The following is a 27,094-nucleotide window of genomic DNA, read 5'->3' as shown; positions in this document are numbered from 1 at the left end:
TTCTTCAGCTCAGCAGCAGACCAGCTCCTCCCTCCATCACCAACTATGGCCAGCAAACATGCCCAACATGGTAAGTGAATGAACTGTATTGTTAATGATGATTGCAATTTATCTAAATACATATTTATAGATGTATATGTAGCTTGGTATATTTTTCTAATAATGAAAAGATCAAAACAGTTAATAAAAAATGAATATTTCTTAAATTCCAACCATTTTAAGAGCCTGGGTGATTTTGCGAATGTGAAACTGCTTTTACTTGCTTGTATTACATTCTTCACAAGACTACAAGAAACGTACTAAGAATAATAAGAATATTTAGGGGTAGCCAGTCAGAAGTTTGTTTGGGCTCCTGATTATAACTAAAGGCAACTTATACCCTTACAAGTTTGTTTAGGCCCAAAATGGGGTAATTTGTAGAAGTATGAAAGATAGAAACTAAACATGTTGTAGTGACTATCTGTCAAAAAGGATTTCTCATTCAAAAAAATGCACAGCTAGAGGCCACTGCTGCACCATGTCAGTTCAGGTTTTAGGCAATTAAGTCTAACATCCAGGCAAGATTACCATTTAGTTTGATTTTGATTTCCAGTATTTGTGTTCATCATGCTGCCTCTCTCTTGCTCCGGTAAAGACAAAACAAACACGTCTCTTCAAGGTGCACTTGACATTGACACACTAACTACACTGTAAAAAAAATTGTAAAAAAACTGTTCACGTTTTTTGCCAAAGAAATCTGTAATTTTACAAGAAAGGTTTTTATAATTCCATGAAATATTTTTCTTTTAACATATATTAATTGTTAGAATAGACCTCTAAAAAAACAGAATACATATTTTTTTTAATTATAAAAAAGCTTAACGACAGAAGACATCAGTGCAGATATGTCAATGAAAAACTGAAGTCACATGCTCCTCCAACAGTGCAATATATATATATATATATATATATATATATATTAGGGCTGTCAAACGATTAAAAATGTTAATCAGATTAATCACAGCTTAAATTAATTAATCATGATTAATCACCATTTGAACTATGTCCAAAATGCCATTTATTTATGTATATTGTTGTGGGAATGGAAAGATAAATGAAAGGCGGATATATCCATTTAACATACAGTATCTATGTTTATTATAACATTTTTCTGCGTGTCAAAATGAAAGACAACCCACACACCTATCAATCATCAAACCGTGGGGTCTTAATTCATTATGTGTTGATTTATATCAACGGGGGAGTACTTCAGGAAAGTCGACAGAGGGGGGGCGGCTAGTGGAGTACTTCATGACCACAGAGTGTGAACGTTGTGATCAGCTGTTTTAGCGCAGTTCTCCAGTGAAGGGGGGGGGTGGAGTCTCCCTCCGCAGCCGGTTGGCGTAGTTTTGGCACAATTCCGTTGTACAGACCGACGTTAACAGCAGCCCTGTCTGTGCACACGGAGACCGACTCTGTCGTCCGGTGATCTAACCGCCTTCTGGAAAAGCTTCACAAGTACGTCGGTACGCAAATGCGCTTTGTGACCAGTGTTGGGACTAACGCGTTACAAAGTAACGCGTTACTGTAACGCCGTTATTTTTGGCAGTAACGAGTACTCTAAGGCATTACTTTTCAAATTCAGTAACGCAGTTACCGTTACTACATGGTGCGTTACTCCGTTAGTTTTTTTATATAGTCAACAGCCAGGCGAACAGAGATGAGAACTGTACTTAAGTACAGTACTTGAGTAAATGTACTTAGATACTTCCTGTGTCACATGCGGAGACGGGCTGTGGGCGTGTTTATGTTGTTTACTAACAAGACTATCATGGCGGCGGCGGAGCTCAAGTCTAGTTTCTCCACCTGGAGATATTCTCACTATTTCACTTTTGTCGAGCACAAAGAAAATAACGTTTTAGTTAAATGTAAGTTGTGTCTTGGCGGGTCAAAGATCCTATCTACTGCCCAAACCAGTCATTCAAATCTCTTAAAACATCTGCAAAAACAACATGCTGGGACGAAGCTAGTAGCTAAAACCACAGAGACTCAGCCGACGCCACTCCACCTCCACCTAAGCAACAGCGGCTGGATTTTAACCAAGGGACTGCGAGCCAGGGAAAAGTCGATAAAGCCATTGCACGGTATGTTGTAGAACACATGCAGGCTAATGCTACAGTGGAGTCACCCGCTTTCAGGGAGCTAGTTAGCATGATAGCATGTCTGGGCGGCACACGGCATATGGGAGGGAAAACTTTTTCCAACTACCTGGAGAAAGAATATACAAAAATGGAAAGCCAGCTAATATCGATGCAATCCAGATTGCTTGTAATGCATGTCAAGTTGATCAACAGATTGTATTATTCTCCAATGCAATAACAGTACTGAAATGAAGGCTATCCTTATAGCCTTCATTTCAGTACTGTTATTGCATTGGAGAATAATAAATGGGAGCCCTTTTTGTAAGTAACTAAAACGTTACTTTTCACAGTAACGCATTACTTTTTTGTGTAAGTAACTAGTAAAGTAACTGAGTTACTTTTGAAATGAAGTAACTAGTAATGGTAACTAGTTACTGGTTTTCAGTAACTAGCACAACACTGTTTGTGACACAAGTGACGGTACGCATTTCCGTGGGTAGGACCAGAAACGTTTTTAAGCTTCGTCTTGCCGCTTTTGATCATGGTAGAAACTTGTTTTTTTTATACCTTGAAAGATTTTTTTATTAGGTTTTACAGGTTCAAACCCCACTGCAGTCAACATGTCGTTGTGTGGTGGGCAAGACACTTCACCCCAAATTTGCTTGAAGTGGGGTTGTAAAAGGTACTTATCCATAGTCAGTGTATTACCTAGAGTAGATGATGTCGGTATGCCCCGAGCTTGGAGATGCAGACAGGAGCAACCACCTGGAAGCAAAGCAATGTGCTGCTCTGGACAGGGTCATTAGAAAAACATATTTTAGCTACCTCTTGATGATTTACATATCCTTTCACTGTTTGCATAGCAATACCACATAGGACATGTGAGAGAATTGATAAAAACTTGTAATATGGCAAGAAATCTTACTAATATATACAGATTATCCGTTACGGTGTGTGAAGCAGGCAGGACCCAAATGCAGATAAAAGTGAAAATTCCTTTATTTCAAGGCTAGGTGATAAACAAAGACAAAACAGAACACTCACCGACGAACTAGTCATGACACAAGACGAACCGACACTGAACACAGGAAGAGACTAAATACAGGGAGGGGTAATCACAAGACGAGACACAGCCGGGCAGGGGAGGAGAAACACAAGGGCCACAGGTGAAAATAATCAGACAACTAGACACACCAGGGAAACTAATGACAGGGGAAAAACACAGGGAAAAGGACCAGACAATATACCCAGAGGAAAACATGACAGGGAGAACTGAGGTTACCTACTGTAACCCAGCTTCTATGAGTATTGGCGCAGCCCTCTAAGGCTATCGCTATTGGGTTTACCCTTCTGCGCCCCCGCGCAGTACTGAAAACACTTGTAGTCCACGCCCACCCGCTAGGTGGGCCCCACCCTCGGGCCTCCTTCCGGTATAAATAGGGAGGTTGCCCGGCGATCTGCTCCCATACAATATAACTCTTCTTCAGCTATTCGTAGAGCCAGTGGGGCCCAGCGCTTAGAGGGCTGCGCCAATACTCATAGAAGCTGGGTTACAGTAGGTAACCTCAGTTCTATTTTGTATATATGGCTTTGCCCTCTAAGGCTATCGCTATTGGGTTAAGGGCGAAGCATGATGTAGTCTGCGCCCCACTGGGTCCGTCTAGCACTAGAAGCACAGACATACCTGCTTAATAACACCACCCTGCCTGTTGTGCCATACGTAATGGCACATCCCCGTCCCTGGAGCAAACATACCTGTTTTCCTGACGGGGTGAAGGCTGGGAACAATACATACCGACCGCTGTGAGAAAATAGAGACGAAGGTCCCACCTTGTCCTGCGATCATAGAGGGGGAACAGCCGCTCTCTCCGTGTCAGCCAGGTAGGAGAGCTCTCAGCTGGATCCCTGACGTCACTCACTCTGACCAGGCACTCCCTACGAAGTGTGTCAGAGGAAGGGGAAGTCCCTCTCCTACGAGGGGAAAAAGGGCCGCTCTCTGTGTGCCGCGAGGCAGGAGAGAGGCGCACAGCTGGATCCCTGACGTCACTCACTCTGACAGGACACCCAGTACAGGGCGTGTCAGAGAGGAAAGGGAGATATCCCTCAAATACAATTGAATAAATGAACAGGGGGAAGACCAAGATGCAGCCGTGCAAATATCTTCCACTGACATTCCTCCGCGCAACACCAAGGAGGAGGAAATTCCTCTGGTTGAGTGCGCTTTGATATTCTCCGGGGGCTCCACCCCAGAGGAGACATATGCCTGTGACACAGCCTCACACAGCCAGTGTGACAGCCGTTCTGTAGACAGAGGTTGCCCGATCGAGCGCTCTCTGTAGTGCACAAACAGGCGCTGAGAACGGCGCAATGCCGCCGTGCGCGCCACATAGCAGACAGCGCGCGCACCGGGCAGAGGAGATGAGATGTTTCTTCTTCCTCCGACCTGTGAGGAGGGGGGAAGAAGCCAGCCAGGGTGATCACTCTTGACCTAAAGAGTTGTGATGACCTTATAGGCATGAAGCCGGGTTAGGGCGTAAAACAGCTGAACTGCATCTCCATGGATCCGGAGACATGACGGAGCCACCGGGAGAGCAGACAGATCACCCTTTCCTCTGATAGAGCCAAAAGCAGTACTACTTTGGCTGAATACAGTTAAGGGGAACCTGATCAGGTTCAAATGGGGTTTTTTCTTTAGTGCGCGTAACACCAAAGCCAAATCCCACTGAGGTGCCAGTGTGCGTGACACCGGTCTGAGTCTCCATACTCCTCGCATAGCACGGCTGCTGCGTTCTGCGAGCCCCTCGGTTAAATTCGCCGGAAATAACACTATTCCTGGGATAACGGGAGTGTTTCTTGCATCCCATGGAACTGCTGGGGGGAGAGGCTTCTCTGTGATGTGCCGTAATGGTCGTCATGGTGACGTGCCACGCCCTCGCCGCTGCTGCCCGTGAAGCAAAAAAGCTGCGAGGGAGTTTCCACACGCTGCATTCCACTCTGTCTCTCATCATGAGGCGCGTACACGCCCAGAGGATGAGAGGTGTGTGTATGCTGTCCTCACGAGGCGTTATAACAGTGCTCGTGGATTTATTATGGCGTGTGTAAGGCATATCTGGGACAGAGGAATGCCTCGAGCTCTGCAGTTTATAAACCAATAGGTTAAAACAGCAGGCTTCTGCAGTGAATGAAGCACCTCTGGAGACTCCCCCTGTGGGGGAGACCCAGGGGAATCCCCCCCTTGACCAGCTGACGCTAATGCCGAGCAGCTGCGTTACGGAGAGGGCTGTGTGGTTTGTGACACGCCGGAGGAGAGCTGTCAGTTTCTCACTCGCTGCCAGAGAGCGCTCTGCTGCTGGCTGAGTTTTTAATTCCACTCCAGATAACGTTTGTCTGAGAGGGAAGAGGACAGCTCTTCTTCCAACTTATTATGAAACCCAGGCTTTGACAGATGCGATACGAGATGTACCGTCTGTAAAGCGACTTCCTCCTTGGAGCGAGCCAGCAAAGCAGGTCGTCCAAAGGAAACCACCCTCTCATCCCTCCTCTGTGTAGCGGCTCCAGCCTTCTCTACACACAAATGGGAGGAGCCAGGAAATATCCAAACGGCAGACGATTGTCTGGTCTGATATTCCCTGAAATGAGAACCCGCAGGAATTTCCTGTGTTTCGGGATGATGGTTACGTGGAAGTATGCATCCTTCAGGTAGAAGTGAACCAGTCGTCCTGGTGAACACATTCCAGCCCCTGTTTGATCGTCAGCATGTGGAATACTGACAGATCGAGGATGTCTCATTGCCCCAGTCTTTTTCGGGATTAGAAAAATAACGGGAGTGAAAACCCCTGATTTTCCTCCCTTTGAGGAACCCTGGAAATATCCTCTTTCAACAGGAGTTCCAGCAGCTCGGATTTGGAGCGCAAAACATAGCTTCTGGGAGGACAGGAGTGTTTCCTGTATCCCATTGAACTGTGGGGGGCTTTTTCGTCACCACGCTGCGGGGTGTGACACGTCGAAGGAGAGCTGTCAGCGTGTCCACTCCACTCTCTGCCATGAGAGTCGTGCTCTCATGCGGGCTGAGTTCAATTCCACCCAGGTAAACAATACTCTGGGCTGGAATAGGACAGCTCTTTTCCCAATTTATCATGAAACCCAGCTTTGACAGATACGATATGAGTTGTACCGTCTGTAAAGCCGCTTCCTCCCTGGAGCGAGCCATGCAGCAGCAGGTCGTCCAGGTAAAAATAGTACTCTCATCCCTCCTCTGTTTAGCGGCTGCAACGCCGTCTCTACACACTTTGAAAAAATACGAGGAGCCAGGGAATAGCCGAACGACAGACGGTTGTACTGGTACGCTATTCCCTGGAATGAAAACCGCAGGAATTTCCTGTGTTGCGGAATGATGGGTACATGGAAGTATGCATCCTTAGGTCTATAGAGGTGAACCAATCTCCCTGGTGAACACACTCTAGCACCTTTTCGACCGTCAGCATGTGAAAAGGCCTTTTCATTATTGCCTTGTTGAAAACTGACAGGTCGAGGATGGGTCTCATTCCCCCTGTCTTTTTCGGGATAAGAAAATAGCGGGAGTAATACCCCTGATTTTCTTCCTCCTGGGGAACCCTGGAAATAGCCTCTTTCAACAGGAGTTCCCGTAGCTCTGCTTGGAGCGCAAGACACTGTTCACGGGATGTTAGGCATGTCACCTGTATCCCGTTGAACTGTGGGGGGGAGAGGCGAACTGCAGGGTGTACCCTGCTGATCAGCCTGTGCATCCATCCGTCCATCAAACACATGCGCTGCCATGCCGAGAAACACTCTGACAGCGGGCGCGCATGCTCGAGATGTGTTGTGGTTGTCATGACGACGAGCCACGCCAGAGCCCTCGCCGCCGCTGCCCGTGAGGCAACCCAAGGTGGGCCTAGAGCGAAAGGGCTGTGCGGAGGCCTCCACACGCTGCGTATCACTCCGCCTCGCATCATGAGACGTGTACACGCTCAGAGGATGGATGGAGGTGTGTGCAGTAATATCCACATGAGGCGTTAACACTGCGCTCCTGGGCTTATTATGACCGTGTATAGGTGGCGTATCTCGGACAGAAGAATGCCGCGAGGTCTGTGGTTTAATAACCGAAGAGTCATAACCACCAGAACCCTGCAGCGAACCATGCTGCCTACTAATCACCAGATTGAAGGCAGCTGGTGTAATTACTGTGCTCCGCAGCTTATTAATCGATAGATTAAATAGCGCAGGCTTTTGTACCGAACCCGGCTGGCTATTAACCGATAGGTCATGGCAGCTGGCTTACCCAGAGTGGGGGATATGTGAAACACATTTGAAACTGATGACTCAGCCAACATGTTGGGAAATAATCTTCTTTTATTTTCCTCACACTGCCTCCCCAACCGTCAAGGCCGCTCTGTCTCCTCGGCGGCTCTCATGGAGCAGACGCCGAACGGGAGTACCTCACTCCCTTTTTACCCCCCCTCTCCTGGTGGGGGGGCGGAGGCCCCGTGAGGCAACCCAAGGTGGGCCTAGCGAAAAGGCTGTGAGGAGGCCTCCACACGTTGCATTCACTCCGCCTCTCATCATGATGCGCGTACACGCTCAGAGGATGGGTGGAGGTGTGTGCAGTGATAACCCCATAAGGCGTTACCACGGCGCTCATGGGCTTATTGTTACCGTGTGTAGGTGGCGTATCTCGGATAGAGGAATGCCACGAGGTCTGTGGTTTAATAACCGAAAGTTATAACCACCAGAACCCTGCAGCGAACCATGCTGCCTACTAATCACCAGATTGAAGGCATCTGGTGTAGTTACTGTGCTCCGCAGCTTATTAATCGATAGATTAAAATGCGCAGGCTTTTGTAACGAATCCTGCTGGCTATTAACCGATAGGTAATAGGCAGCTGGTTTACCCAGAGTGGGGGATATGTGAAACACATTTGAAACTGATGACTCAGCCAACATGTTGGAAAATAAACTTATTTTTATTTTCCTCACACTCCCTCCCAAACCGTCAAGGCCGCTTTGTCTCCTCGGCGGCTCTCATGGAGCAGACGCCGAACGGGAGTATCTCACTCCCTTTTTACCCCCATCTGGTGGGGGCCCGTAGGTGCGGGACGGTGCCCTGGAGGTGTGGGCCGGTGCCCCGGCCGCCGCTGACGGACGATTCTGACGCCTCGGCTGCTGTTGCTGCTGGTGTCTGTCCGTCTGCCACTGTGGCCGGGTTGGCTGCTGCTGCTGCCGCTGGTGTCGCTGCTGCTTCACCGCTGGCTGGAGCCAGCCGACGTGCTGGCGGATGTCCTCCGCATGCTCTGATGCCGCCTTCATGGAATCAACCATGGCCAGGAACTGGGGCCCGAACAGCCCGTCCGAGCTGATCGGAGCGTCCAGTAAAACCTTCCTGGCTGGCTCTGTGACCGCTGCCTGCTGTAACCAGAGGTGACGCTGGATCTGTATCATCCAGGCTGTAATCCTCGCCTGGGACACCGCCACGGCTGCGCACAGCGAGAGCGCCGTGCTGGCCGCCTTAGCGATCTCCTCCACCTCCTCTGGAGCCACGGTGGTGTATTCTGGATGGGTTCCTGCCCACCCCAGACGTCTTCCTCACCCGCAGCAGCTAGAGCGTCCGCCCTTCGCTTCCTGTCGGATGAAGGAAGACGCACACAGTGAGGACATGCGACCTGCTGGCTGAGAGCCGCGTCCGCGTGCTCTGGCCCCAGACAGGCTGCGCATATCGGATGCAAATCGTAGCTCATAATGTAGCCCGTATTGCACGAAGGGCACATACGGACACACTCTTTATTGCTCATGATGTTGCTTTTCTCGTGCTTCAGTAAACTGCTGGTTGCTGAAGAAAAGAGGGCAGATCGCCGGGCAACCTCCCTATTTATACCGGAAGGAGGCCCGAGGGTGGGGCCCACCTAGCGGGTGGGCGTGGACTACAAGTGTTTTTAGTACTGCGCGGGGGCGCCGAAGGGTAAACCCAATAGCGATAGCCTTAGAGGGCGAAGCCATATACGAAATAGAACAGCAAAACACCCAAAACAAGACATAGAAAACGTGACATAACACAATAATCGTAACATTATCGGCTTTAAAATGAGGAATAACAGATGGTTTTAGCAGTCAGAAGAATATCAATACAAATAAAAAATCATCAAAATAACTAAAGAAGCAGTGGTAATAATAACAACAACATGAAAGAGTAACATCTAATATAAATATATTGACGCATTTATTTTAAATGTGAAGCAGTCAGTTTATAATTTTAGCAGCACTGTTGAGCATTTTGAAAATGCCCTTTCAAGCCACTTTGCAAGGCTTTGTCTTTCTATCTTTATAGCCAGAGGTGTAAAGTAACTAAGTACATTTACTCAAGTACTGTACTTAGTTACACTTTTGAGGTATTTATTCTGTACTTTACTAGAGTATTAATAATGTTTTTCTACTTAGTACTTCTGCCCCACAAGTACTTCTGCACAATGACTACTTTTACTTTTGGTACTTTAAAGGTCCCATGTCATGGCCATTTCTACTGATCATGATTCCATTGTTGAGGTCTACTAAAATAGATTTATATTGTGCAATGTTCCAAACTCACATTGGTTTCTCATACAGCATCTCTGTATAGTATGTGTATTCACTCTCTGTCCTAAACGGCTTGTTGGAGCTCCTGACCCCCCCCCCTCGCTGTGAGCCCAGTGTGCTCTGATTGGTCGGGACGTTGAGGCTCGTTACTGCTTGCAGCTGCTGCTCGCTGCTGCAAGGAGCAGACAGGCTTCGGTGTCAGCAATACAGCGAGAACAAGCTAAACTCACCCTGAGCACACAAACACTCGCAGCCGAAGTAAAAACAATAAGTGTGGCTTGATATTGAGTTAGAAAAAGGTTTATAACGCTGTGAGAATGTGTCTGCTGAGAGCATTTCTCCGCAATCCCAACGTAGTAGCCTGAAAAAGTTTACCCATTTAAACAGTCGTGGTAGATATCTTGTTTGTTTTAAACATCATAAATACACAAACAACAATGAATACTTACAGGTTGTGTACCCGAATCTCCCGCTGGTCCAAACAAAGTAGGAACAGCATCGTTCTTCAGTGCTCTACGCTGAGCATATCCGGCATGAATCGCTGAAAGGTTTGGGAAGCTTTGTTTTGTGAAAGGCTGGCAGAGGGTGTGCCCCCCCCCCACGTCAGAGTACCCAGGAAGCAAATGAGAAATCTCCAACGAGGCGTTTTGGGGAGGTCTTTTCTGTGTTAGAGTTTTACTTGCTACAGGGTGTACTTTGAGGGTTTCTGACTCTGCAGACCGTTTACATGCATGACAACCTTCATAACACACAAGGGGACGGGTGATAACCGGATAAGCATGATATGGGACCTTTAAGATATGTATTGCTATCGGGATCTTAAGAGCATTCCATGGAATATAACAACAAGTGTATTAGAGTGGAGCAGAATTACAAAGTAACAATGAGCTGTCATGTGGGTATATATTAATGCTGCGCATTATGGACACAAGCGATTTTCACCTATTAATGATATGTTTTAAATGTGTACTCAGCCATTTGTTTCCTATCGCCTAAACCTCCAGGGCTGTACACAGTTTAATACTGTCAACTTCTAATTTTGGGAAAAACGAAAACGTCTTTTAAAACTACAATTCCCAGTAGAGACGTGCCATAGAGAACATGTTGGGAAACACAACACAGCCAGCATGTGTAGTTCTGGGGGGGCGTTCGAGTCCGGTTTTGGATAGTCTGCCGTGGTTTCATTCGATTTCAAAGAGCTGTTTGACGCTCGGGGTAACCTTGGCGCACTGCCACTCCAACATCCAATCCCAGAGCTTGAAGATTAATCACGGGGACTGTAGTCCCAAACGATAGCTGGGGATTATGGGTAGTGTAGTGTCTTCGGCCATCCTAAACTCCGAAATGTTTTTTCGGATTTCATAACACATGAACACCATATACCAACGTTCATTGCGGCTAAAACATCCAATCACCGAGCTTAAACCATAGCTGAGGATCTTGGGTAATCAGTTCAGTGGGTGTGTATCGCAATGATGCTCGAAATGTCCCTTATAGGCCTACGTCTGTTTCCGGTTATTTTTATTTTGAAATTCAGTTCCTGACGGACGCCAAAAAAGCCGGAGATTATGGAATCAAACAAATAAATAAAAACAAGGATAATTGTGTGTTATTGTTGAGTAAATAACAGTGTGTTATTTAGAAAATAATAACAAATTAGAAGGAAAAAAACATTGCGAAAAATACAGATTTCAGTATCCTGAGGCTCTGAGCCCCATTTATTTTCCTCACAGACGGCAACAAAAGTCAGACATTATACGATTTAAAAATAAAAACAATAATGGTGGCTTCATATTGAGTAAGAAGATGTTTTTATGAACTCAACAGCTTCCGGTCTGTCAAGACCCGACCAGACAAAAAGACGTGTAGCAGGCACGAAACATACTACCAATATAAATACATTGCTTTTAAAATCGTTCTGTGTGAAAAAAAGGGGAAAATTGTGTTGGTGAACACAAATCAATAGATTAAAAGTTGTGACTATAACACAAAATGCCGTGGCACTGGGTTGCAATGTATGCTAGTTAGCTAGCTAAACTATTTATTAAATAATATTGCAAAAAAGTAACTCACATTCACTGCACATCACGCTCAGCCACTCGAGCAGACATCTTGCGCACCATTACAAAACAAAATAACACCTTGCATGGCATAGAACAGCTCACTTTCACAGCAGGGCAGCTGCTACCGTAGATAGCTAGCTGCTACTAATATTACTTTGTTTTCGGTCGTTAATCAAAATGTATACCATAGTTAGGACTTTGATGTTTGCAATGTTTTAAGTCTTGAGTGTTTTGAATCCGTTGATAAATAGTTGTTACCGTTACCTCTCAAAGTGCTGCTTCCTCTCCTCGCGTGCTCTTCACCTCCTGCATGCTTACTGCGTGGTCTCTCTGTACATAGATATACATAAACACCATGGGGGGGGTGCGGGTGCTAGTGGAGCCTTGCAGATGGGGATGCTGCAGCGCCCTCAGCACCCCCCTTCCCACGTCCACTGCTCAGGCTGAGTTCAGGCTGAGTTCAGGCTGGGTTTTCGCGATGTCTCGCTGTCTTGCAGACCCCACGCAGCAACCAGGCAAACGACACCAGTAAGCCAGTTCACATTGTCCGCTCCTCATAGCAGCGAGCCACGCAATGTCCCGCCAACACGGCACCCAGACCCCACGCAGCATTCTCATCTGTTTGTCATTACTGGTGTCATTTTCTGTTTGCTAACACCATTGTAACACGTAATCACTGACGTTCCGCTGTAACGAGGGTGGACTCATCAGAACAGAGTGGCTAAACAAGCCGTTATATCTCACAGGCTCCGCCCTCTACTGGACTCTATGGGTACTACCTTATCATGCAAGCATTCACCTACTGAGATTTCTATGGACGTAGCCGGCCCCGGGGTGGGCCTACCTGAATGGGTGCGCATCTCACTTCCGTATAAAAGGAGGCCTAGCCTCCTGACCACCATCCTTTACTCTTCAGCGAGCGGAGGTGATAGCCTAGCACTGAGTCCGAGACGTATTTTTTGAGAGAAAGGAAGAAAGAGAAAGAAAGATAGCGGGCGCCGATCCCCACCACCTCTGCTTCGAGTGTTTGGGGGACCAGGATATGGCCGAGGCGGTGCCTTTTCACGTTCGCCATTCCTTCCGGGTCTGGCGTCCATGGAAGTCCACCGCCCAGGGCTGTACTCTCCCTGGATGATGATCATGGCGGCGGGTGTGAGGGCTACTCGCTCATTGCTAGAGATGCCCCCGCCTCACCAGGTCAGTGCGATTAATGGGCCGCAAGGCCGAATAAGTAGCTTGGTCCACGAGCCTTGCCCCAGGCCCGGTTCCCCCGGTGACCGGTGCTCGGTGGCTTCACATGATATAGGGTCGACCCTACTTCATCACAGGCCGCCGCCGCTGCCTGCCTTGTGATGTCCCTGGGATATCACGCCGCGTGGCACTTTCCAAAGAGGACCGTGTTGATCTCCTGGGAGCCCCCGTCTTTACGGAAGGGCTCTATGGATCGATCTCCTTGCTCACGGGATAAGGAGTAATCGCAGCGTGGCTTATTCTTGCCCATCCCCAGCGGAAGAAACACTGTCCTACACTCCCCGCCCCCGCTGTAAACCCCAGTATAGGGAGCCAGCAGGTGGGCGTGTGCACATGAGTGGAATAAACCGTGTGCTGTCAAAGCACTGTGCGGGTTCAAGAGACGCTATTGCCGGCGTGCTGTTGTCAGCTTTCGGGCGAAGGTTAACCCGCTAGGCGGCTCCCGGACGCCGTCCCGTCTCCGGCCACCGGGTGGCGGCGGCGGGGGCGTCCATCGGGCCCGTACGGGAGCCCGCTTTCCACGCGTTACACAGTAACGCCAGTATTCCCTCGCTGCGTACTTCTACTTATAGGGGGGGGGGTGTCCGTAAACCTAATACGGGCGCCCACTTTCCGCATATTACACAGTAACACAAGTATTCACTTGTGTGTACTTATACTTAGGGGGGGGTGTCCATAAATCCAATATGGGTCCCACTTACCAAATATTACACAGTAATACATGTATTCACTTGCTGTGTACTTATACTTAGGGGGGGGGGGTGTCCGTCAACCCAATATGGGGTCCAACTTACCAAATATGTGTCATGTTACACAGTAACACGAGTATTCACTTACTGTGTACTTGTACACAACACGAGCCTAACGTGTCATCACGTGGTATATGTCTCGTCTGACTGGGGTGCAATTCTGACGGAGAGCACCAGAACGCCGCTCCGGGACTTCAAAAATGGCAGTACCCATAAATCCGTACCGGTCCGTACACATGCTGCAGTTTCTGCGTGTCTGTGTCTTTAGTTGAAAGCCCAGTGGCGATCTGTTCATCTGTCATACTGATCATACAGTCAATAACTTTGTTGTTATTAGCATCTGGTTAGCTAGCTATGCTAACGAATATAGGAAGCTTTTTCTACAACCAGTGAGGTAAAGGCACATCTTTATATGATCATTATAGTTATAAAAAAATAAGAGAATAAAGTAAACAGGTATAAAATACTATATGACAGTAAAAAAAGTTGTTATTAATAAACAAGAATACAGTTTGAAAGGGGAGTGATTTGTAAAATATCCATAAAGAAAAAGTAAATCTGCTTCCAGTTCTGTTTCAAATGGGTGTTGAGAGATGTTTCCATAGATCTCTTAATGTTGCTCTCAAAGTGCACCAGATTGATGCTTTTAACTTCAACATTTAAAAATAAATCTTCCCGGGGGAGCATGCCCCCCGGAGGTTAGGTCCCCCCCCCACTTAAATCATGTCCACATGGATAGGAAACTAAATACATTTGCACACATCTTGTGTCCATATCTTTCTGTTTGGTGATCATGCCACAACCGTGCACGTGCATGCATGCGCGAGTCATGGTGAGATATCTGGATTAAGAGGTTGCTTTTTCTTTGCACAGAATGAAAGAAAGGCCAAATGAAATGGGCTGTGATTTTTAGGCAGAGGTCAATAATTTGTGTGGCCCTCGGAGGATGTTGAAAAAATTGAAATGGCCCTTGAGAGGAAAAAGGTTCCCCACCCCTGCCTTATATCACTGCAACTGCACTGCTTAGAATCTGACAGGCTCGTGGTGGGGGAGGGGAATAAAATGAAATGGCTCTTAGTACTGTACACGGTCCCCACATTTTGCAAGCGGGTTCCACACAAGTGCAACAACACACTCTCAAAGGCTCGGAGCGCCAAGCACATTTTTTCAATTGTTTTCATTTTCTTCCCCTCTGCCACCACAAGCCTGTCAGATGCTAAGCTCCAGACAGCATTATGTGAGAAAGTTTGACATTTTATTGAAAAAAAGTTCTGGGTGGGTTAGGGTTCCCATATTTCAGATTCCTGATCTGAGCCCTATTTAGAGCCCCCCTGTGAAAATTATCTCTTTAGCCCTTTTCAAAGTACTTCAAACACTCAGCTTCTCAAAAGCATCTGCTCTCCGAGACGGTTAAAATGACATCAAGCTCAAAGCGGTCGGACCTTCCTTTGTGCCGTAAAGGGCACCGTACGGCTTTAAAACGTGACCTTTGACCTTTGGAGCTTTGTTACATTTCAAGCTGTAACCTTTGACATTAGGAGCAGCAGAGGCATCAATCTGCATGTACTTTTTGAGCCGGTTCTAATGAGAGCAACTTCAAACCGGTCAGACCTTCCTTTGTGTCGTAAAGGGCACCGTACAGCATGAAAACGTGACCTCTGACCTCGGTTTTGACCTTGTCCAAGGTCGCAGGGTCCCCAAATTTTGCAAGCGGGTTTCACACACGTTAAGCAACACAATCTCAAAGTTTCAGAGCGCCAACCCCATTTTTTCAATTGTTTTCAATTTCCTCCTCTTCCCTCACCACAAGGGTGTCAGATGCTAAGCTCCAGACGGCATTATGTGAGAAAGTTTGACATTTTATTGAAAAAAAGGTTCTGTGTGGGTTAAGGTTCCCATATTTCAGATTCCTGATCTGAGCCCTATTTAGAGGCCCCCTGTGAAAAAATTATCTCTTTAGCCCTTTTCAAAGTACTTGTTACATTTTAAGCCATAACCTTTGACATTTTTTTGCACCAGAGGCATCCATTTGCATCTGCTCTCCGAGACGGTTAAAATGACATCAAGCTTAAAGCGGTCGGACCATCCTTTGTGCTGTAAAGGGCACCGTACGGCATGGAAGCGTGACCTTTGACCTTTGGAGCTTTGTTACATTTCAAGCCGTAACCTTTGACATTAGGAGCAGCAGAGGCATCAATCTGCATGTACTTTTCGAGCCGGTTCTAATGAGAGCAAGTTCAAAGCGGTCGGACCTTCCTTTGCGCCGTCGAGGGTACTGTCGGCATTGCGAATGTGACCTCTGACCTCGGTTTTGACCTTGTCGGAGGTCGCAGGGTCCCCACATTTTGCAAGCGGGTTCCACACAAGTGCAACAACACACTCTCAATGTTTCGGAGCGCCAACCACATTTTTTCAATTTTTTTCAATTTCCTCCTCTTCCCTCACCACAGGGGTGTCAGATGCTAAGCTCCAGACAGCATTATGTTAGAAAGTTTGACATTTTATTGAAAAAAAAGTTCTGGGTGGGTTAGGGTTCCCATATTTCAGATTCCTGATCTAGGCCCTATTTAGAGGGGCCCTGTGAAAAAATGATCTCTTTAGCCCTTTTCAAAGTACTTTAAACACTCATGCAGCACTGCAGCTTCTCAAAAGGCCTTAACGGAAGGTTTTGTTACATTTTAAGCCATAACCTTTGACATTTTGTTGCACCAGAGGCATCCATTTGCATCTGCTCTCCGAGACGGTTAAAATGACATCAAGCTCAAAGCGGTCGGACCTTCCTTTGTGCTGTAAAGGGCACCGTACGGCATGGAAGCGTGACCTTTGACCTTTGGAGCTTTGTTACATTTCAAGCCGTAACCTTTGACATTAGGAGCAGCAGAGGCATCAATCTGCATGTACTTTTCGAGCCGGTTCTAATGAGAGCAAGCTCAAAGCGGTCGGACCTTCTTTTGTGCCGTAAAGGGCACAGTACGTCATGAAAACGTGACCTCTGACTTCGGTTTTGACCTTGTCGAAGGTCGCAGGGTCCCCAAATTTTGCAAGCGGGTTCCACACACGTTAACCAACACACTCTCAATGTTTCGGAGCGCCAACCACATTCTTTCAATTTTTTTCATTTTCTGCCCCTCCCCACCACAAGCCTGTCAGACCCTTAGCTTATGAGAGGATTTTGTGAGAAAGTTTGACATTTAATTGAATAAACATTTCTGGGTGGGTAAGGGTTCCCATATTTCAGATTCCTGATCTGGGCACTATTTAGAAGACCCTGAATAAAAAATTAGGACCCCATATTAGGTTGACGGACACCCCCCCCCCCCCCCATAAGTATAAGTACACAGCAAGTGAATACATGTGTTACTGTGTAATATTTGGTAAGTGGGACCCATATTGGGTTGACGGACATCCCCCCCCCCATAAGTACAAGTACACAGGAAGTGAATACTCATGTTACTGTGTAATATTTGGTAAGTGCAACCCATATTGGGTTGACGGACACCCCCCCCCCTAAGTATAAGTACACAGCAAGTGAATACATGTGTTACTGTGTAATATTTGGTAAGTGGGACCCATATTGGGTTGACGGACACCCCCCCCCCCCATAAGTACAAGTACACAGCAAGTGAATACATGTGTTACTGTGTAATATGTGGAAAGTGGGCCCTCATATTGCCTTTGGGCCACCCCCCATGCAGTATAAGTACACACTGGTGAAAAGAGCGCCACCTATTGTCCAATGCATGCATACACACTCATATGCTGTGTGAGTACTCATTTAGCCTGGCAAGCGACGGTAAAAAGTCGAGTCTCTTATCCCAATGGGAAGAATATCCATGCCGGCAATAGGCGACTTACCTGTATAATGCACAGATCACTACGTTTTCTAACAAGAATGAGGTTGATCTGTATCCAAATCTGAGTGTCTTTTGTTTCCACAAATGCTACACTTACACACAATGTTAACCGTACAAATTCCCCATTCGCTGCCCCAGCTGTAGCTCCTGTAAAGGAGGTGGCTAGTGGGCATGCGCAGATGAGAGGGATGAACCGCAGGGAGTGCTATCTAAAGGAGAGCGCTATGCGGGTGCAGGGACATTATGGCCGGCGTATTGCTGTCAGAGAACACACTACGCCTAGAGCAAGACTCCAATTAATGCAGTTTTCCATAGTGGTAAAGGCTGCATTATGGCGGAGCCCGCACTCACACAAGAGCGCGTGGCGGTGCCTTCAGGGACCTCAGTAGAACACACTACGCCTATAAATACTCCGATTAAATGCTGTTTACCGTAGTGGTAAAAACAGCATTATGGTGGAGCGCGGCGGTGCGTTCAGGGAACTCAGTAAATAATCGGCCCTTTCTGTGTCGACCCTCCATGGGCAAATCTTCCCTTCACTGGGAGTTTTGCGGCGGAACGGGTCACCAGAGAGTACCACAGTAGCTGCGGCCCCACAGCTGAGGGCTTTCCATTAACACAATGTTATGGGGAATTTAAACTCAGCTGTGTACTAACAAAGTGGATGGACAGGACGCTGAAACGGGGCTATTCACTCCAGTTTTGCAGCATCCCACCTCCTTTTATGGGCATGCGAGAGGAAATCTGTCTTCCCAGGAGGAGATTGGTTTCCTCTCAGCAGAGATTCAGGCTCTGGTGCAGAAACAGGCTGTGTCTGTTGTGCACCCTCAGCACAGAGAAAATGGTCTTTATTCCATGTACTTCCTGGTTCTCAGGAAGACAGGGGAATTCAGATCTGATCTAGATCCAGCAGCCCGAATCGCTACATTGCCTGCAGAAAATTCTGCATGTTAACTATAAAAACAGTTAATGGGGCTCGTGCAAACCGGGCGATTGGTTGACCACCATCGACCTGAAAGACGCATACTTTCATGTGGAAATTGCTCCGGAGCACAGAAAGTGTCTGCGTTTGGCCTTCATGGGGATAGCCTACGAGTACAACAGAGTACCGTTTGGCTACTCCCTATCCCCATACACGTTCAGTAAATGTGTGACCACTGCGCTTCAACCGCTGCGCGCCCACGGCATGAGAGTTTTTATTTTACCCAGAAGACCTCATAGTCATGGCCGGGTCCAGGGAACAGGCAATGCTTTGCACAGCACAATTGATCACACACCTAACCAAATTAGGCTTTGCGAAAAAAGAGCACCCCCATACCTCACCAACAGGCGTTGTAGTTGGGAGTGGTGTTCGATGTAGGCGCTCTACGCGCCACCCTGTCAGGGAGCAGAAGTGCGTCCCTTCTCCGGGCGGTTCACAGGCTGCGACAGAGGGCGACAGTGACAGCTTTAACTGCCATGCAGACTTTGAGTCTCATGACGGCTGCTCACATTGTGGTCCTGCAGGGGTTACTGCATATGCGCCGCCTGCAGAGGTGGTTCTCCAGCCTGCGTTTGGATCCCAAGAGGCACAAACAGCGGCTGGTGACCACCCCCCCCCCCCCCCCCTCAGTGGAGGGCAACCTCCAGTTCTGGGGTCTCCCGGGCGCCTCCGGAGGGGGTCTCCACTGGGACAGGTAACCTCCTACATCACAGTGTTCACAGGAACATGATGGGGAGGGACCTGCCTGAAGAGGGCTATAGGTGGGAGCTGGTCTCTAACGGAAACACGACACAGCAACCTCCTAGAGCTACGGGCGGTAGTGTTAGTCCTCCAGCATTTCATGCCCCTAATTCAAGGGAGACACGTATTGGTCAGGAGCGACAACAGCCCCACCGTGGCTTATATCAACAGGCAGGGCGGAGTCCGCTCCGCCGCCTTGTTGGCCACAGCGGAGAGGCTGTGGTTGTGGGCATCAGAGGTGGTGTTATCTCTGAGAGCCCTCTATATCCCAGGACTGGAGAACAGGGGAGCCAACCTCATGTCGAGGAGCGGCCCCCTGCCAGGCCAGTGGGTGCTTCACCCAGAGGTGGTGAAGCAGATCTGGGCCCAGTTCGGGAGAGCGGAAGTGGATCTGTTCGCCAGCCGGCGCAACGGCCACTGTGCCCTGTGGTTTTCCATGGCCCTGAGCGACGACCCGCCTTTGGGGGTGGACGCGTTTGCACACGAGCCATGGCCAAGGAAGCTGCTCTACGTCTTTCCACCGTTGAGTCTCATTCTCCCTCTCCTGGGGAGAGTGAGGCGAAAACGTTTGACAGTCATACTGGTAGCACCGGATCGCGTCGGGGCTCCGTGGTACTCAGAAATGACGCAGATGAAGGTGGGCCAGCCCTGGGCGATTCCCTAGTTCTGGGGGGCGATGTCTCAAGAGGCAGGTGCAATCGGGGCGTTACCCACTCTGAGCCGTCCTCTCCAGGCTTGGCTCCTGAGAGGGACAGGCTGAGACAGGGTGGATTGTCTGATGGCGTTATTCAGTCTATCCAGGCCCTTGAGCGGGATCCACCACAGCCTGTTACAGGCCAAAGTGGCTGGGATTCCAGCGATGGTGTGAGGAGCGGAAAATAGAGCCCCTATCTTGTGAGTTAGGCTCTATTTTGTCCTTCTTACCGTTACTGGTGGACAGAGGACTAGCTCATTCTACTATAAAAGTGTATGGAGCAGCCATCTCGTCCTGTCATGAGGGATTCAACGGCAGGTCAGCCTTTTCTCATCCACTGATGTTGCGGTTTTTACAGGGGGTCAGGAGGCTGCGCCCAGTAGTGCACGCCTCCACCCCGCAGTGGGACCTGCCGCTGGTGCTCGAGGCTTTGGTCACAGAACCATTTGAGCCTCTGGAGCTCTCCTCCCTGAAAGCACTGTCGTGGAAGACAGCATTGCTACTTGCCTTAACGTCAGCCAAAAGAGTGTCCGAGTTAACCGCTCTGTCGGTGCACCCGAGCTGTTTACTGATTCGGGGTTACCGGAGCGGCGCGACACTCAGACCGAACCCCTCCTTTGTGCCCAAGAACCTAAGGAGTGCGTTCAGGTCGAGGGTTATTCAGTTGGGGGGATTTAGTCTTCCACCCCATGGTGGGGCCAGGGAAGCTAAATTACACCTCCTCTGCCCGGTACGCGCGTTAGCATGTTATGTAGAGCGCACAGCTACCCTGAGACGCACTGAACAGCTGTTCGTGTGCTTCGGGGGCGGGGTGACTGGAAAAGCTCTGTCTAAGAAACGCCTGGCAGGCTGGCTTTGCGAAGGCATTGCACACGCCTATGAGCAGGCAGGGAGAGCCTGTCCCACGGGGGTCCGTGCGCACTCCACACGAGCTGTGGCTGCATCAACAGCTTTATTCAACGGTGCGAGTGTGGAGGATATATGCACGGCGGCTTGGTCAACACCAGGCCCCTTCATAAAGTGTTATCTCTTGGATATGTCTGGCTCTTTCTCAACGTCTGTGCTTGCTGGGGCAACACAGGACTGGCGAGGAGGGGGGGGGGGGCTGTTGGTCAGTGGGCATCTGACCCTCTCCCCGGGCGTAAAATGCCCTTACGTTTCTCCGGACCCTGGAGGGTCGCGGGGGACGTGGGGTGCTCTGGGCCCTTTCAGGGGCTGGAGGGGGAGAGCCCTCCATACTATAGTCCTTACACACTCTGCACAGGGTCAGTGGTTAAGTGTGGGGACATAGGGGGCACTTGCATTCTCCCCGTGCTCTTTAGGGACTCAGGAGGGAGAGTGCATAGTGAACCCATACAGGGCTGGGGTTTTTTCCCTGTCTGCCTATAGGTGGACGCAGGGGAGCCCTCAGCACTGTTTTTTTCGAGCACACTTTTTCGTGAGGCAAGCGCGTCAGGGTGTGCTCTATCGGCCGCAGCCCAGACTTCTCCACGGTTACAACCGAGGGAGAGGTGATTGAGGCGCAGTGGCTGCTAAAGCCGGTCAGGGACAGTGAGGTGGAACGGTGTGCTGGACGACAGTGCGTCGGGATGGTCCGCCCACTGTACCCATAGAGTCCAGTAGAGGGCGGAGCCTGTGAGATATAACGTCGGGTTACGTATTGTAACCCTTGTTATATTAGCACAGGCGGAGCCCTCTACCTTGGGGCACTGTCTGTCCTATACCGCTCGCTGAAGGGTGGTGTAGGATGGTGGTCAGGAGGCAAGGCCTCCTTTTATGCGGAAGTGAGATGCGCACGCATTCAGGTAGGCCCGCCCCGGGGCCGGCTACGTCCATAGAAATCTCAGTAGGTGAATGCTTGCATGATAAGGTAGTACCCATAGAGTCCAGTAGAGGGCTCCGCCTGTGCTAATATAACAAGGGTTACAATATGTAACCCGACGTTTAGGACAGAGAGTGAATACACATACTATACAGAGATGCTGTATGAGAAACCAATGTCATTTTGGAACATTGAACAATGTAAATCTATTCTAGTAGACCTCAATTATGGAATTATGATCAGTAGAAATGGCCATGACATAGGACCTTTAAAGTCACACATTTGAGTCCATTGATACATTTCTAAAAGCTACTTTCCTCCTTTTTTGTGTTGAAAGACATCAGGAGGTCAATGTTACTTGGGTTGTGAACGCACCAAACTGTCTGTTAGTGCTTGTATATCATCCCTGTGTGTGCAATGTGTTTAAACACAACAGAGTGGGGGAAGACATTTCCCTCTGAGGGAATAATAAAGTATATCTTCTTCTTCTACTTAGAAATCACAAATGAATGGTCACATTAGGTTTGACTGCAGTGAATGCTGACAGCTATTTTATTTAGCTAGTTTATAGATTTATGATGGCATAGAAAAAGTTATCCTATACAACCCACAGTCTGTTACTTGTGGGTTATAACATCATTTTATATCTGTATTGTGCTCTGGTAGGAATTCGCACCCAACAGTCCGGTTTTCTTGTGTCTTTAACTCTATGGTCAAAGTCAAAATGTGTTAAAATGTAGTTTTTTTTACTATAATAGGATAGTCAATACCTGTGTTTTTCCAGTTTATCAATGTAAAATAGTGGTTAAATTAAACACAATTACAACATATTTCTTTCTTTTCACATATATTTTCTTGCAATTATACATTTTTAAATGAGTATTAACAGTATTTTGTATGTATTTGACAGTGATATATAGCCATAACAAAAGTATTTTTTAGTACAATTACAGAAAATGCAACTAATTTTGCTAACAGAAAATCATTTATTTTTACGATTAGTTTTGTTAAATTCGCATTTAAAAACTGCTATAAAACAGAGAAATAATGTATTCCATTTCTGCAGTTTTTTCTTGTTAAAATACATCACACATTTCAGTAAACCGTTTATTCTTGTCATTTTAAAATGATTTCCTGTAATTATGAAATACAATAAAAAACTGTTACATTTTTTGGGGGAAAACTGTACATTGTACCTTTATCACCAAACCTGCCATTCACCTAATAAATGCTTTCTATATTGACAATAGCATCTACAGGAATAAATGAAAAATATCAATTGAATGACATAGCTTCTAGAGATGTTCTAGATTATTAAACCACCTTGAGCCCACCCCCCTCACTGTCAACATTGTTCATGTGGTAGTTGAACCATTTTATAAATACAGAGATTGCTAAATATTTCTTAATTGTTTTCAGGTCTCAGATCAGAATCAAACACATACAATGACGCTGAGCACCGGATTGTGTTGGTGGGGAAGACCGGAGTTGGGAAGAGCGCCACAGGAAACACCATTCTGGGGGGAAAGCACTTTAAATCAAAGTTCTCTTCTAAATCCATGACTCAAGATTGTTCTAATGCCTTTGGTGAAGTTGATGGACAACGAGTTAAGGTTATTGACACTCCTGGTCTGTTTGACACCAAGGTTGATGAAGAGAAGACCAAAAACGATGTTGGTAAGAGCATTACATTTGCTTCTCCTGGACCCCATGTCTTCCTGGTCGTCATCAGACTGGGCAGATTCACCGATGAAGAAAAGCAGACAGTGAAGAAGATTCAGGAACTCTTTGGAGAAGATGCAGACAAATACAGCATGGTTCTCTTTACTCACGGTGACCAGCTCGAAGACCAAACTATTGAAGAGTTCTTGATGGAAAGCAAAGATCTGATGGAACTTGTGAACAGATGTAACGGCCAGTACCACATCTTCAATAATAAGGAGAATGATCGTTCTCAGGTCAGAGAGCTGCTCAACAAGATCAGAAACATAGCAGAGAAGAACGGAGGAAGCCATTACACCAATGACATGTTCCAGGCGGCAGAGAGGGCCATAGAAGAGGAAAAACAGAGAATCCTTAAAGAGAAAGAAGAGGAAATACGCAAAAAGGAAGAGGAAATGGAAAAGAAAATAGAGAAAAAGTACGAGGACCAATTTAAGAAAATCAAAGAGGATGGGGAGAAGTTAGAAAAGCGGATAGAAGCTCATGAAAGAAAAATGGAGGAGGACATGAAGAGAATAAGAGAAGAGGAGCAAAGGCTAAAAGCAGATCGCAAAATAGAAATGGAGGAGGACAGGAGGAGAATGAGAGAAGAGGAGGAAAGGCTAAACGCAGATCGCAAAAGAGAAATGGAGGAGGACAGGAAGAGAATGAGAGAAGATGAGGAAAAGCTGAGAAAATGTAACAAAAGAGAAACGGAGGAGGAGAGGAAGAGAATGAAAGAAGATGAAAATCTGAGAGAAGCTAACAGAAGAGAAATGGAGACGGACAGGAGGAGTATGAGAGAAGAGGATGACAAGCTGAGAGAAGCTAACAAAAGAGCAATAGAGGAGGAGAGGATGAGAAAAAGACAAGAGGAGGAAAAGCAGAGAGAAGCTAACAGAAGAGAAATAGCGGAGGAGAGGAAGAGTATGAGAGAAGAGGATGACAAGCTGAGAGAATCTAACAGAAGAGAAATGGAGGAGGAAAAGAGGAGAATAAGAGAAGAGGAGGAAAGGAGGGCCAGAGAGGAAGCTGAGAAAAACAAATTTAAATGTACAATTTCCTAGATTCCTTTTTTAGATAATACCTAACAACTGAGATGTTTAGTATTAGAGAGAGTCTGACCTTCTGATGCTGGACTGCAGCAGATTTACCAAACCTCCTTGCTCATCTTCAGTCCCCTTTCTGATGTATGTTTGGTGTGATTTATAGTTATATCAGTTATTTCAAGGATTGTGTGTTTTGACCAAATATTAAACAAATGTCACAAATTGTCCAGAACCAAGATCTCTGATTTGATCTTTTATTGCTATTGCTTTTACAAGAACAAATCAAAACGTTCAAATCTTTATGTGTAATGAATTTTGAAATCAAATATGAAAAGGTTGGAACACAAATTAATGTGTAAATGTGTAAAGACAAACATCAGGTGATTAATCATGTGCATTAATAAAAGACTGTTGAGTTCACATTGAGTGTTATGTTCTTTTGTTGTTTATCTAAGATTAAAAGAGGGTGTTAAGGGTCTATCTCAGTGTTTCTCAAACTCTTTCACAAGGACACTTAACCAATAAAAAAACACTCGCGGACCACCTAACTCCAAAACACATCGTTTTTCTGGAACAGATTACAAATCGCCTGAAAATGGTACAAACAAGTGGCAACATGTGATGAAGGTGTTGCACTGGGCTATATCATGCAATCGAAAGTGAAACTTAAAGCTCGCTCCATTTGGGAGATATTCCCGCGAGAGTGCGGATAGCTTACATTTATTTATTTATTTAAAATGTGAAATGTTACCAATATACTCATGGACCACTAGGGGGCGCTCACGGACCACCAGTGGTCCGCGGATCACACTTTGAGAAGCACTGGTCTATCTTATTAGAAATCACAGTATTAGTCACCACTGGATCTAAATAAAAATGTAATTGAAAAGAATAAATAAAGCCTGAACCCATTAAAAGCAAACTGGAAATGAAGGTGTGCTAAATCTGAGCGTTTTAAATCGTGGTAACTTTAAGGATTTTCCATTATTGGCCTTTATATCCAGAAAATACCTTAAACTCATTAATTATCTCAATAATAGCTGCACTTTTTAATTGGTTTGGACAACCAATCACAGCTTTAGAGAGGTACTTTAAGGAACATCAGGTAAATACATTTGTTTGTAGCATGACACTTCTTCTGAAAACACAGCCAAGCAGTTTGCATCAACACATGCATCTAAAGGGATAAGTTATCATGGAACTATTTATCTTTGTTTTAAACATGATAAGGGTTCTTTCTAAACATATATTACCCAGTAGAATTCACGTGTTAATAAGCACACTATTTAAATAAATTCAGTCAATTAAAACATGTTCTAACAAATCTTAGTTTTCAAAAAAATCCCAATAACTTGAACAAGCCTGAAATAGACCCGTCATATTTCCCCTTATACTGTAAGTAATCTGAGGCTTCTGTTTTAAGGAATGAGCTGAAAACACTAAATAAAGTAAACCCTCTGGAGAGCTGAGATGAAGGCTGTTTGTTTCTTGAAGCATATTCTAGTATCAAGAATAATTTACCTACTTTTGATAGATTTTGCTAACTTATAACGTAACTTTTGAGGCTGTATACCTCACCTCTAGTGAGAGGCTCAGCTCTTGGTAGGTTTTTCTTTTATGGTGTTTGGACACCCCTGATCTAAATAATACACAATATAACGAGTACTCTACTCTACATTACTGTCTCACTAGGCTACAGGAATAGAAATATACTACAGACACAGAATGGCGGTGGATTTAATATACATTATAATTATGCAAACTGTTCTGGGTTATAGAAGAGGAGACACTTAGATAAGCTCTGGAGTCCTCGACCAATCAGGGGGGAGGTGTTGATCAAAATATATTTATTTTACACAAGATCACATTACAAACCTTTAAAAACTGAATTCTGTAAATGGTGTTGATTTAGTTCAGATAAAATACATACTTACATTACACAAACATTATGAAATTGAATTACAATTATAATAAAAAATAGACTTTTGCAGCTAATATTTTAATACGTTTTAGTGCTGGTCAGAAGGAATGCTCGGATATTAAAACATAAGAACATCTTTTATTTTCTTGCATTGTAGTTCAAACATTTTGGGATGCTTTCCAGCGTTGGTTAACTTATAATGAACCAAACAGCCCAGTCCCAAAACATGACAATATAACATTCAGCCTTCAATTTGAAAACAAAAAAACAGAGTTTGGAATTAGCAATTTATTTCAAACTGAAATGTCGCTTTCTTAAAACATCCCCAGTATTAATTGGTTTTCTTAATGATATGAAATTATACCAAAAGTTTTAAAAAGCCCAACAATTTTACAACATTTCGAAAACACCTTAATTCCTGAGAGACCCCTTGTGTTTCATTTTCAGTGAATGCCCTACTTTTTTTTAAGTGCATTTAGCTGATGTATTGGAATACAAAATAACTGGCAGGGGAAGGCTAATGTTAGAGTGCTAAGTTGCACTAACTCTCCTACTTTTTAATT

At 46.2% G+C, this 27,094-nt stretch overlaps 1 protein-coding gene across 1 annotated transcript; it reads left to right on the top strand.

The window, feature by feature from the left end:
- LOC117561962 (GTPase IMAP family member 9-like) lies at nucleotides 1–25,030 on the top strand. The gene is made up of 2 exons (XM_034239701.1): nucleotides 1–70; nucleotides 23,280–25,030. Exons 1-2 carry the CDS (start codon nucleotides 46–48, stop codon nucleotides 24,626–24,628), a joined length of 1,374 nt encoding a protein of 457 aa, XP_034095592.1. The 5' UTR covers nucleotides 1–45; the 3' UTR covers nucleotides 24,629–25,030.
- Nucleotides 25,031–27,094: the final 2,064 nt, after the last annotated feature.

The sequence above is a fragment of the Gymnodraco acuticeps genome, unplaced genomic scaffold, assembly GCF_902827175.1.
Source record: "Gymnodraco acuticeps unplaced genomic scaffold, fGymAcu1.1, whole genome shotgun sequence".
Lineage (NCBI taxonomy): Eukaryota > Metazoa > Chordata > Actinopteri > Perciformes > Bathydraconidae > Gymnodraco > Gymnodraco acuticeps.
This window is presented reverse-complemented; position numbering and strand designations above follow the sequence as displayed.

Excerpts from the sequence above, each read along its gene's own strand:
- LOC117561962 (XM_034239701.1), top strand. The coding sequence starts at position 46 with ATGGCCAGCAAACATGCCCAACATG. Across the intron at positions 71-23,279 it reads CAGCAAACATGCCCAACATG|GTCTCAGATCAGAATCAAAC; the intron begins GTAAGTGAATGA and ends AATTGTTTTCAG.